Source organism: Pavona decussata, unplaced genomic scaffold (genome assembly GCF_977016875.1).
Source record: "Pavona decussata unplaced genomic scaffold, jaPavDecu1.1 SCAFFOLD_170, whole genome shotgun sequence".
In the NCBI taxonomy this organism is placed as follows: domain Eukaryota; kingdom Metazoa; phylum Cnidaria; class Anthozoa; order Scleractinia; family Agariciidae; genus Pavona; species Pavona decussata.
The window spans coordinates 6,140-19,783 of record NW_028145581.1 but is presented as its reverse complement, the minus strand read 5'-3'; the positions used below and the strand labels follow the sequence as shown (position 1 = coordinate 19,783).

The window sequence follows — 13,644 nt, the reverse complement described above, 5'->3', positions numbered from 1 at the left end:
TGAAAGATAGTCGCTACTCTCCGCCACGCACGTAACACTGAAAATCGCTGTTAGCGTTGTGAACAAAAGCCCATTAATCCACCAAAATACCTTGCAGTAGCAACCTGGGTGGTATCCTTTGTTAAAGGTGCTGCGAAGTAATCTGAACCGAGGCCTTCATGGAGCGGAAATCGATATCCGTTAAAAAGGGATGTATTTAGCACTAGAACCGTAGTGATCTTCCCAGTCGACGTGGGAAACAAGAGTGCAGACTAAATGCATGCGCAGCTTAATTTGTCGGTAAGTGAAGATGCCTTAAGTTTTGCAAGGAAGCTTTTCACGGGCATGGGGATATTTCCGAAGCCCCTTTTTTAGACGAGAGGTTCTTTAGATTTAATTATCTCCGTTGCAAAAAACGTTTTCTGGCTTCACTCGGCGTGAACTTGCGTTAGTTGCAGTAATTTTTGTTAACTTCACCTCACTCAGTTGAAGAGTCCGTTAGATAAATCACGAGTGAGAAACTCCACTAAGCACACTAGACCACTCGCCAAGTTGAACCGGAAAAAAGACCTCTTTGATAGGGTACGTAATTCTCAAAAGTGCTACCTGCTCGTCTTTAAGTAGGTGGAGTCGGAAAACAAATTTGAACAATGCTCGTACTCGTAACAAGAGAGAAAACGCTATGCTCGTCGATTCTCGCAAACGCTTGCACTGAAGACCATCTATAATGTTCGGATTTGAAATGTTTTTTTCAGTTCTAGTTAAGTTTATTGACAGCTGTCCAGCGGTTCAATAGACTTTTCTAGTCTGCGGTTAGGTTCACTATCATTTCGAAATTATACTTTGCCAATTTGCAAATGTTCGGCAAAAACCATTTAATGTTTGAATAAAAAATCCAATCCTTTTTAGTTTATTGAATTTTTTGGTGGCAGCTATCCAGTTTGCAGAATAATAGTGAGGTCTCATTTCGAGATTATTTGTTGTTGCTCGTAAGTGGTGCGTACGCGCGAAGGAATTTTTTCCCGCTTTTATATTGATATTGTAAATATAACAAGAAAAGAAGAGAAGAGAAAAGAAAAGAAAAGAAAAGAAAAGAAAAGAAAACCGTGCTTGGAAGGCAACTTCTCATTCCATAAAAAAGGACAACAGCACTGAGACATTCTCGTGTTGAATTAATCAGCTTCTGAAACAATTTCTTTAGTTACCAAAGAACTATGGTTCGACCGTCTTGATTGAAACACGCGTCTTAATCACGCGAGGCGCACTTTATCAGAACAAACACATCACGAAATGTTTTTGGAGAGAACAAGATTTTACGTTGCACGCAATATTTAGACGTCGCAATATAAGTTCACCCGAGTAGTGACCATTGCACGCAACGGAAGGAGCACATCCATTGTTGTCTAAGAAAGTCTGCTTCTTCCAATTCTAAATATAAGGAAATGTAAGTAATACCTTCATTAACTGGAACCAAGACTGTACGATCGTTGACAAGTTGTTTGAAAAGACCCGTGGGAAAAAAAAAATGTTCGTCAATTCTTGAGCTCCAATATCGAAATGGATATTCTCCACACTGTTTTAGGTATATTTCTAGAGGCACAAGTTGGGAGAGTCTGTTTTAATGCATCAGTCATTTCCAGCACTGCACACTCCACCAGGACTAACCGGCCCCGTGGGCATTCGGATTTTTTGTAAAACTAGGTCGGCTAATGCCCCATGTCTGGGACTGAACGAGCTGTTTAATTGCCCGGCACAGTACAGGAAAAAAAAAACAAAAAAAAAACGTTTGATTCTTGCTTGGCTTATGGCTTACCTATATTGTGATCAAAGCTAAACAAGGCCAAGCTAAGTCTCAACCGGTCCTATGTCTCCGTATTGCTCTAGTCACCGTTATTACTGTGGATCTACCATCTCATTTTTATCCTCCCCAGAACACATGCTCTGAAAAAATTTCTTCAGTAGTTACCAAAGAACTATAACTATATAAGGTTTGACCGCCTTGATTGAAAAATGTGTTTTAAAAGCGTTTGAAACTTGTCAGCTGCAACTGACGGATTCCCTCGCTCGCCGGATGATGACAGCCTAACCCCTAACTAGAGTTCGAATGTCATTTCTTTTGACAGCGGTATTAAAAAAAATGCACGAAGAAATATTTCTGGAGATAACAGCTTTTTACGTTGCCTATCTCGCAGGCACGCAATAAACTCATTACGGAACAGCGGCTATTGCAGGCCATCTTTTCCAAGGAGCTCTTGTTTATAAATGCATTGATTACAGTTCGTCATAAGTCTTTGTCTCTAATACTTCTTAGAATAAAAGAAGTTAGCCCTTCCTACCCATTTTGTCCCCCTCCACCCTCCCCTCAGGAAGGCCTCATGCTAAGGTTACCTGATGGGAAACTTTTTCGGAAAACGAAAAAAAAGCTTTACAAACACGGCACAAAGTGCCGAGAGGAAACAATTGTATCAAAAGTTTGCATGACATTTTTTCCTTTTACACATAAAACTAGTGCCCCAGCTTGTCCCTAAAAAATGCATTTGTCAGCTAAAATTTGGACACGAGTAACAAAGATGGTCACTAAAACTTGCCACAGGAAGTTTGCTCGAGCGGCACATACATTCACGGTCTACTCAGGCTGTGAACGCAGACGTATTTCCGGCTGTCTGGTTTTGTTGAATCACTTTACAGCTGTCACTAAATAGATTCTGCACTAAACAATTACACGTCCAACTGGAAGTGAATATTAGGGACCTTAAGATTAAGAGTTTCCTTTGTATACCGCAAACCGCAAACCTCGACCAGCAGTTTGCAGTTCGGAGTTCGCTGTATGTACATAATCCGGGCCTTAAGATCGAAGGGTACTTTTTACGTACGCATCATGGCTTATTTTCAGGAAAACAAGCATGATGGCTGCTGCAAGGAGGATAGTATCGAGCTAGCTGTTGTTGTTTTAAATTTAATTTTTGTCATCTCGTAACTGAATCAAAAAAATCTCTAAATTCATCGAGATAACTCTTTAAAAACAGTAAATTTGACGTTTAAACGTCCCTTTAAAGTTTTAAAACCAGCGAAAAACTCTGCCGTAATCACTTACCTCTAAACAGTGTCCTTGACGATGAAACCTGAACCTCAAACGGGACGGCAGGATCGGAGTCACGTGACTTTTAGAATTTTGCCGTTTGCGGGAAACGAAAACAAACTTCAATCTTAAGGTCCCTATTGACTTGAAATTTCACGCGCGGCGTTGTATTTTTCTATTCTCAGGCTGTGGTCGTGTTTTTGTTGACGGCCTGTTTGGAGGTCAACCCTAAACCTCAGCCCTCATATTATCTTAGCTCCGTCTTCAGAGAAGAGCGTTTGAAATGCGCAAATGGGAGTGCCCTTGGAGTGCTTTGTACAGCTTCGTCTGGAGAGCGCCGATGTACATTAAAATGGAAAAGATTCACCAACACTGGTAAGTACACGCACATGACAGGTGAGCCCGACAAACTTGTGTGCTCGAAGTTGAGGACGGTGCCTCCTTTAAGAGATATTTTTGTACAGTTTATGACTATGCGCAAGAGAGGATCACCCTCTCTTGCTATGCGTGAAACGTAGATCTTACGAGGGTTATTGGGATTCAAAAAGGAAATTGTCAGCCAATCACAGAGCGCAGTTAAGTAATACCAAAGCAACTGACTCCGCCCCTTAATTGAAAGCCACTCTAGTGCGCACGTAATGTACAGTACCCCGTCCTGAGATCATCTCACAAGGATAAACGATTCGGAGAATATAATTGTCCAACCTCCGTCTCCAAACGATTACGGTGTAATAGAAGCCTTGAAGGATTTATGACTTTTTGGGAGAAGAAGATCTTACGAGGGCTATTCAGGGATCCATAAAGGTTGAAAGATGTTTTTAATTGCAATTAAATACTATTTCATTAAGGATTTCAGATAATGAATTTCAAAGGAAGGCGGGGATCAAAGTGTATTCAATTTACTGACCCACACAGCCGAATTCAGTACGCACTGAAAGCAGCAAAAGAAAATCAAGATTGGAAACTTGTGTTTGAGGTGAGTCACGCTCATGAACAAAAACTCTGTTCTTTTCTACTTTACCGTTAAGTTCTAAAAAAAAAAAAAAATCTGACGGAGCCCTCCTAATTTAAGGGGTATCTTAAGGAATGTTTCTTAACAATAGTCTATAGTTATTCCAGCAAAAGACTATTATAAGGAATAATACGTTGAAAACATCTTAATTTAGGAGAGGAGTATTAGCGTATTAGGCCCATTGGCCCTGTGGCTTTTGAGCGAAAGTGACAGTAAACTGCGAGCCTTGGTTAAGCTAATGTCAATGTCACAGAGGGCATTGTAAGCTCATCATTCAGTGTTCAACTTTTTGGTTATTCAAAACAAATCAGGAAAGATTTGCCTGATCGGGTTACTTTGAAAAGTTTGGGGCATATTGGCTGTGACTTCGAGTCACCACTGAGAGCTAATGTGAAATGCGGGAATCTGCACCACTTGGTTGCATCTGATTTCACAAATTGAACGCTCAGTTTTGGCTAATTCATGGGTCAGTGATACAAACCTCTTCCAGACCCTATTGGGAACTTTTGGCCAAACGTTCTCGTAAAATATAAAACATAAGGGAGGGTTGTCATCAAATTTCCAGACACAGAGAAGTGGGTGAATAAACAGTTTTTCAAACAACTTTTAGGTGCTTGAAAGAAACAGTCTTTGGAGTGTGTGATATATCTTCTCAAAACATAAAATAATTCTTGGAGAAATTCAGAGTAAAAGCTCACCAATTTTATGATAATTAAGATCACACTTCCAAACTTCCTTTACGGTAGAAATTTATTTTTTTTTCGTCATGAATTATTAATGATTTCGAGGGGATTAGATATTGAAGGTTAAAATACGTATACCTTCTGTTTTCGAATTCACGGTAATATATCCCGTGACGGTTAATTTTTTTATTCGTTTGATGGTTGGCAAATTAACACTTCGGCCACTAGAAGAGTACCTAGAAGAGCACTGATTTGTTTCTAACATTTCTTAAGTACGTTTAATAACATTTCCACTTGCATTCACAGCAACACCAATGCAGAAATACAAGTGACCAGGCCTTTGCGTTCAAGTTTGTTAGGACCGGCAAGAAACAAGGTCTGAGACGATCGGTATACCAACCCATTTTTGTTAACGTAACGATGTGTATTGGAGTAACCCGTGACTGCAGTGAAAACGTATCTCTTATAGAGACAGATGATATTCGTTCAGAAATATCTTGTAGATTTATAAGGCAGAAACGTCAGTTATCCTAAGAATTGGTTCGTGAAGGCCCAGGGAAGCTATTGCGATCAGTTTATAATTATGGAATATTCTTAATGAGTCAAATTTTCCCGCATATTACAAAAATTATAATTTCGTAATCCCCATAGGTGCTAATTTAGTTAAATTGTTAGTGAGAGGCCATGCCATTTACGAGTTGCCATTGGGATGGGCTCTTATGCTAGAAAAGGTTTATGCTAGCCTTGTAGATGGCAAATTAAGGAGGGTCTCAATAGGGGGGGGGGGGGTGCACCTTTTACGTTTGACGATTTAAAGTTACCGATCTTTTAATTGAAAAAAGGAGAAGGCCAACAAGGATTTTAGGAGCAGAATCGATTCTCTTGGTCCCTTTAAATGTTGTAAAGATACATTTCAAAGAGCGTGTCATTAGAAGCGACCTTTGACGCTTCCGTTTAATTTCCGTTTGAGATTAGGCTTCGAATAGATTACAATTCATGACATTTTCCGTTTACACGGTATGAAGGAGATCTGGTAATTCTTTTTAGAACCTCTTTCAAAACTAAACTGACTCACACACAGAATGGAACAGACACTCGAGTTAACTGCAAAAATAAATACTACTGGACAGTTGTGAAAGCCAGACCAGTTTCAGCTCGAGAACACTTCAGAGCGCACTTGAGCTGTATAAGCTGCGGTTCCTTTGTGGTTTTCGATACATACCAATTACTACACAAGGAATGTGTCGAAAAATCTTATCAGGGGAATCCCCGTACCTTATTTGTAGTTAATCTCTTAACCCCACAATAGGTAGATAGTACCGGCGTTGTTTTTTTATGTTGCTGTTTCTTTTCAAATGAGTCAAGTTTGATATGCTGTTCTTTTATTTTATTATCTCTTTGGTCTATTTAAGATGATGACTCATCACTTTCAATTAAGAAAACTTTGGCTGACCGATCGCTTTTCAAATATAAACAGTTAGAAACTTTTATCCATGAAAGGCTAACTAGATATTTGTTTGAGAGAAAAGTGATATTATGTTTTACGTCTGGTGAATAAATGATAGAGGTAGTTTGTTTCAGTCAGTGACACAGGAGTCGAACCTTTGACCACCCTATTACTAGTTCAGATGCTCTACGGCTGAGGTATACAGACTCGTGGCAGCCAGGCCAATAAACGACTGTAGACTAAGTAATGTTTAAAAGACGAGCAGGAGTGTTTTGTCGGGTCAAAACCACGAGGTACGGCCGAATGGTTTTAGACCCGATAAAACACGAGCTGAGAGTTTTTTGAACGGCTTTAAAAACATTCCCGGAAAAGCGTGTGTCAATAGAGTTGATAACAATTATGCTTTTGTGAACGTTGGAAATTAGCATACGAGAAAAACATCGCATACTAACCGGGGCTCAATTGTTCAAAAGGCGATTAACGCTAATCATCCGTGCATGTTTAAAAGTTAAGAGACATCTTTCATTTTGCTAACTGTTAAAAATGTTCTTAAAAGCTAATTCAAGGGGCTAAGGAAAAGTATAAGTCAAAACTAAGGGAAAAAATTCCTTTGGAAACATCCTTATTCATTAATAATTAAACTTGAATCAAAGTTCACGTTAACCCAGGATTAGCTTAATCGGGCTTTGCACAACTGGACCCGGATGAATAACTAACTCCTACAAAACGTTTCAAGTTCTTCAAGTTGCTAATGCCAGAAATAGAGAAAACAATTTACTAGTTTTAGTGTATACGGCAGTCAAACGAAGCTATTAATTATTAATTTTCACGAAAATTGAACAACTCTTGGGCATTGAAAATGCTCAAGACATCTTGTTAAGTGCCAATATCCCAGCAAAGATTGCGGGAAAATACCTCTGTGACCGAAATTTGAATATTGTTGACATAGACAGCATAGATACATGTATCCTAAGCGCTTTTCGATCATCAGTAAGCGTTGATTTAGTGTAAAGGTATTCAGTGCTTGGTATGCTTATACTAAAAATACTAGTTTTGTGAAGCTAATGTAAGGGTGCATTTTCGACTTTAATTTTAGAATACAGTTGTTATTTCCTTTCGGTAGTTTTGAAAGATATCAAGATTTTCCCGATTATTTCACATCTTCCTGTTGTTCAGAGATTATAGTTAACAGCTGTGCTGTGGACAGGTTTGCTACTTCCTTTAACATTGTCTCGGTCGTCCTCGAATATTGAAATCAAGGGAAAACACTCAAGGATTTTATCAGCCTGATTGGTTTCCCTTTCTATCTATTTTCTTAGAATAGTTGTGTTGTTCTCTCTGGTTAGTGTATTTTGGCAAAACCAGTTCTTATCTCTGGTTGGGACCATCTAGCCTTGGTTGAATTACGGTCGTAAACATGTTTACAGCACACTATAAAGCAAGGCATGATTTGATACTCGTAGAATAGAGTAGAATTGTTGTAGAGTTGACGTAGGGAAGATCCTGTTCCTTAAAGAATAAAGAAGAGCTACAAAAATTCCTGGTGCCTCTCTGCTGTTCCAAGCAAGTGTTCTACACTAATTCTCAAATAATACTGTACTTAGCTTAGTCCACCTTTTAATTGACTGGCTGTAAAGCTGCTTCTGAGGGGTGAGGTAAGCATCTCTAAAGGAGCCCTGCAGATGAACCCTTTAGGGGGTAGACAAGGTCTCAATACATGCACATTGGCTGCCCTGTTGTTGAAAATGCATATTGTTCAAGATCTTGTAGTAGTCCAGAATCTTTGAGCATACTGGCATCATCATCTCTTTCTCTCTAGAATAAAAAAGAGAATATCTTATTACAAACCTTCAGAAAGATATTTGTTGTTTAGATGGAGTTTAAGTCGATCTATTTCACGTGACCTATTTTCTAATAATATACAGGCTTTGGTTATGAATAATGTTTTTTTGTTTTCAATTTTTATTGAGGAAATCAATTTCACTAATAAGTGATTTACAAAAGAGTCCTCGAAAATGAAAAAAAAAAAAACAAAACAAAAAAAAAAAAAATAAAAAAAAAATAAAGACTAATATATGAATATATAAAAAATTAGACTAAAGACTATTTACATTTCTTAACACTCTTTTAAAACTAAGTAGGGATGGGCTTTGTCTGATTGAAAAGTCTAATATATTCCAATCGTTTGGGGCAAAATTTGTCGAGGTCCAATGCCCCCAGTTCCTTCTAGATGCACTCTTACGGATATTATTTTTACATCTAGTATTAAAATCATGTTTATCCTTATTTAATTCAATATTATAACGATGAGAAAATAAGTTATTTAAACACTTATAGATAAATGTTGCCCCATGCTCGGCCCTACATCTTGCGAGTGTTTTCCATTTCAGTTTATTTAAGGCCTCACTAGCAGATGATCCAATGGGCAAATCTAAAATTATTTTTGCAGCTTTATTGTGTAAAGATTGAAGTTGCAACATTAGAGTGGAATTACCCCTATCTCCCCATACGATATAACACTGATATAGGGTACAGGTAGATGAGAGAACATTCCATTTCCCTTGCATGATTTTTTATTATTATTATTTTAACTATTTCACACTTCTTGTTGCATCGAAATTATTTAGATCTGCTTGTTTTTATTCATTCTACAAAATGAGAGGCTGGTCTTAAGAGTCTATTTTAGAGTAAAATGGAGCAGGATCTGTTTAAAAGATTGCACTGTAGGCTGGTTTCTTAAGAACTGGAGGGAAGTCAATGAGAGAGAAGAAGGTAAGCCTGCAGACTGGATTCCAACAAAAGAAACACACAATTTTCACTTACCTACTGGTCCGTATAGGTTACCAATCAGTCCAATCCGTAGGAAGAGTGACTGCAATTTTAAAGCGTGTACTCGCTTATGCCCATTATACATGATACGCTGGTGTTCACCTGGTCGAGCTATAGGTCGGACAGTTCCGTACACAAATCCAAAACAGTTCTCCAATGCAGTACCCTTTCCGTGGATAGTTTCTGCGTATACTTCTAAAGTAAAAGGCCTCAGCATTGTGTGATTCCATTGTGTTATGAGATGATTGTGAGTATTGTAAATGTAATCGAGGACATGATTTGTAGCCATACTGAAAACGGGAACTGGACGTCCAAAACAGTAAATGAGGTCTCCATATCTACAGGGATATGCAAGTTGCTTCAGGAGCATACAAAGGCCCTCCATACCATCCACAACGCTCCTCTGAGAAAGTTGAAATGAGCGTGGAATCCTAAGAGCTTGAGTCAGTGTTGGAAGATCCCTATTCCTTACTCTAAATTCGGCCTTTAAATTCGTCGTCGTTCATGTTATCCAAGTGAAAGCGATCGTACGAAAAATAAGCAAAATCCGGGTTTCGTGAAGAACACAACTCGTACAAGATTATAAAATCCTCATCAGTAATAAGATCAGCATCGTAGTATCTGACGAAACTCTTTAAAACTGGCCATGACAGAACACATACAAAAGTGTATCACGAATTGAGAATGGGGCTGCAGCAGCTTCGCCTCTTAATTTCCCTCCTTCAAACGAAAAAAATAACCTCTGGCACCCAGGTTAAATTTCATACGGATATTTTTACAAATATGAACACAGTTAGAATTCTCTCAAGCGACCAATTCCGAACCATGACCAAATGAAAGAGTGTTTGACTTAGCCTGACGAGTTGAAACGTGGTTAATAGTGACTTCGTGCCTTTCAAGTGTGATTCTCGTTTAGAGAGAGATTTAACGGCATATGCTCACATTTTTAAGCTATTATTATTTGTATTTTATATTTCCTTTCCATTGTTCCAGTTTATACATCTACGTGGTAAAGAAAAATGACTGATCATGGTTTTATAGTACAGAAGTGCGAGGGTCTCGCTTATCCCTTGCGATGCCATTGTTTCGGCGTGTAATTATGTATAGCACGCTGATATTTTGATTCTCAGTAGAATATTTCCTTCTTAACGGTGTTCATGGGCATGGGAAGAAGACAATGACATGGAGAAAAAACAGCATGAATATTTATTTGCACTGCAATCCGATTGTTAATTTTAAGACAAGGTTGTCATGGAATAAAAAAGGACCTTTGTCTAAGGGCTTCGGATAAAATAACAAACACACCCCAGTCATTCACCTTGAATATTTGAATATTTATTCCCTCGTTAAAAGCCCCAACTAACCTCAATTCACTGCTGTCACCGGTACACCTGTTATCCAATCAGAATCAGGCATTTGATTTTCAATGCATGCATTTGCAATGACCACTAAGATAATGTATTTTTAGAAGCTTGGTTTCATTTTTTAACCGGGGGAGTTTAAAAAGTCAGTTTCTTTACAATTAAAAGAAACTGCACATCAGTATAAATGCTGACACAACTTCACTTCAGTTGCATTTTAACAGAAACATAAGATGCAAGGTTGGTTAGCTGGCTAGAGAGCACTAATTTTTGAAACAAATGACAGTTGGGTTGAAACTCTAGCTGAACAAGCCACTAGCAATAAGCAAAGCAGGGTTCAATTGACGTTGGAAATGTTTAACATTTCGTTTAAGTTACATTGGTAACGCAAGATCCAAATAAAGAACGGAAGTTTTTAAACATTTTCTTCGTAAATAACCTTGTCTTTCAGTTTATGGATTTGGACTTTTAGTCCAGAGTGTTGCAGTTGAAACGAAGAAACGTTTGGCGAACCTGCGCGTTTGTTTTAATTTAAATTCGTGTATTTGACTCCTAACAGTCGCGGAATGTATTTTCTAAGTCGGTCTTCGTTTGCTATTTTGAATTTACACCTTTTGCCCTTCATTATCGTTAAAGTAAATGTGTAATCATTGTATGAAAATAGACAAACGTTTTAATTTTCGACGTCATCAATAAGGCATTTTACATAGAGAAGAATATTCATTAATGCGAATATCAGTTCAATTTAATGGAAATAATAAACTTTTAAGAGGATGAACAAACATTACACGCTTCTAAATGTATTTAAAGGAAGAAAAATTTCATTACAACAGAGATACAGTCAGCGTAACAATCAATCCTTCAATCAACTCCCCGCTCAAACATCGTGGTATGTAAGTCTGCATAAACCTAAACCACGCTGCACATTTTTCTGGTAGTTATCGTGTTCACGTTTCTCTTCGAACGCCCTAACTATATTTCCACGATGCTCATTTGAGATACGGTTTCGACGAACTCTTTGCTCTATTACTGCGGAACCAGTGTGCGCATGTGCAGCATCGTTTTCAAATTTAAGCTTTCATATAAATCCAGTGGGAAATTAGTCGGAAACCACGTAACTAAAAACTCTTTTGTAATTGAAATTTTCTTTGCGTAATTAATTGAACGTTAAGCCCAGGTTAACGAATCTTCATTCGCACTAAAGATTGTTGTTTTCGATAAAACGGTATTTTTTAAAATTGGCCTCAATGAATCTTCTTTTCGATAAAAAACTCGTTAATGACTCTGCCAGAAATTGAAATGTTTCATTTCCTAAATAAACTGAATATACATTAATTTTATTGAGCAATATTTTCGCGCTAATGAAATTTATTTCCTGATAATGAAGGGCAAAAGGTGTAATTGGAATATCGCTTTAGGTTACGGCTAGGGGAATCTTCATAACCAGATGGCGCAAGGAAGTGTTTTACAGTTTTAATTTCAAGATGGCATACTTCCTTGATATCATGATCAGTTTCGCTTCGATTTCTCTCGCTCGTTGAGCTATTAACTTGACTAACACATTTTGCATGACTTGTCATTTCAATAATTTCAGGTTGCCTTTATTTTTAGATCGGCTTTTCTCTAAAAGAGAATGATCGTTTTTCAAAAGGATGACAATCCCGCATAATTAAATAAAATTTTTTAACGAGTTTTCGAACACACAATCAGACGATTTTTTTCTTTCATATTACAACCTAATGGCATCGTTGGATTCCATGCCCAAAGACAGCTTTGTTATTAGTTTACAAAACTAGAACAGTAATTTCAGTCAGCTAAACAAAAGTCAATTTTGTTGCTTTGGGGTCTCCTTTAGGCCAAATATTAAAAATATCGTTTATTTTTCTAAAACTAAACTTGATGACATATTCATTTCCAAGATGATTTCAATATCTCTCACGGTATCGAGAGACATATAGATTATTAAAAACACTTCAAAATGTCACATGATAAATAGAATAGGCTCCCGCTGATACACTGCACTAATGCCATATGTTCGATCTTGCATCTCGATCCACAGTACTCGTTTAAAACATTATTAATGACTACTGATTAATTTTCTGCTATTGAACAGGTTTATCACTGGTCCCTGGAAACATGCAGCGTTATGTTTTTCCTTCAGTGCTAAGGAAGATAACAAGCCTAATTTGGAATTGCAATACGGCCCGTTTTAACAAAGAACGAACCTTTGCTCCACGACTCAGAAACTGATTGGTTTCACGTAAGCAAAGGTCTGTACGGGCACAGGAAAAAATGCCCTAGCCTAAAGACGATTAAGTTATCAAGGAGCATAGGGCTAGTTATAAAAGGGACGCTATCATATCCAAAACGACGGCTGCATATAAATCAATCGTGAAGAACACATTATTTAATGGTAGCATTCCAAATCAGTACAATGATAAAAAAAACAATGAACCTGTCGGGAAATGAATTCAATACCATAAACAAACATATTCCATTTTTGAGTGACATCCATCTCCCTCTTGTGTTTTTGGGTGTCCTCTCTTGTCTACTGGTCATTGTTTTGGTTTACAGAAACAAGCAATTGCGAACAACTACCAACTTGTATCTAGCATGTCTGGCCTTGTCTGATCTACTGTCAGGACTGATTGCAACTCCTTTGATATTTGCCTGCAATCTCATGGCATTTGCAGACAATATTGCTGCTTGCATTGCCATGGATCTTGCATCTCGGTTTATCACCTTCTCCACGATACTGCTTCTGGTGATTGTCACTTTTGAGCGTTATGTGATGATGATCCACCAAATGCAGTACCGCAAGATCATTTCCAAGCAAACAACAGTGGCTTCACTGATCCTCATCTGAATTTTTTCATTGAGTATGCCACTTATTCAACTGTTTTGGATCATCTAGACTCCACCCAAACGTTGACACAGGAGCGACGCATCGACGCTATTTACAGCTACTGTTGTTTCGTATTTCTCGTGGTACTTCTTGTCAGTATCCTCCTGGCAATCGTCTACGTTCGCATTTTCCCAGTCCTTCGATCACAGCTAAAGAAAATTCGTCGACAGCTCTCTTATATAACACGTGTAGGGCGTGTGAGGCAAAAACGGGGCCAAAAGCGAGCGGTGATAATTTTTGGCTCAATGATCCTTGCCTTTATTCTAGGTTGGTTTTCGTACTTTCTAAGTGGAATTTTCTTTGACGAGAATGTTGCGATCCATGTACCACCGATTGTTAATACGATTCT

General features: G+C 38.1%; 1 protein-coding gene across 1 annotated transcript; it reads left to right on the top strand.

Moving 5' to 3' along the window:
• The first annotated feature begins 232 nt into the window (after positions 1–232).
• Positions 233–5,387, top strand: LOC146463968 (uncharacterized). Its single transcript, XM_085083764.1, has 4 exons — positions 233–279; positions 3,244–3,433; positions 3,907–4,034; positions 5,060–5,387. The coding sequence occupies exons 1-4, from the start codon at positions 256–258 to the stop codon at positions 5,285–5,287; spliced, it is 570 nt and encodes a 189-aa protein (XP_084939890.1). The 5' UTR covers positions 233–255; the 3' UTR covers positions 5,288–5,387.
• Positions 5,388–13,644: the final 8,257 nt, after the last annotated feature.

What these genes read in the sequence shown, in the direction of transcription:
- LOC146463968 (XM_085083764.1), top strand. Translation starts at nt 256, where the DNA reads ATGCATGCGCAGCTTAATTTGTCG. An exon ending in ATGCGCAGCTTAATTTGTCG is followed by an intron (nt 280 to 3,243) that starts GTAAGTGAAGAT and finishes TTCTATTCTCAG; the next exon opens with GCTGTGGTCGTGTTTTTGTT. An exon ending in ATTGGAAACTTGTGTTTGAG is followed by an intron (nt 4,035 to 5,059) that starts GTGAGTCACGCT and finishes TTGCATTCACAG; the next exon opens with CAACACCAATGCAGAAATAC.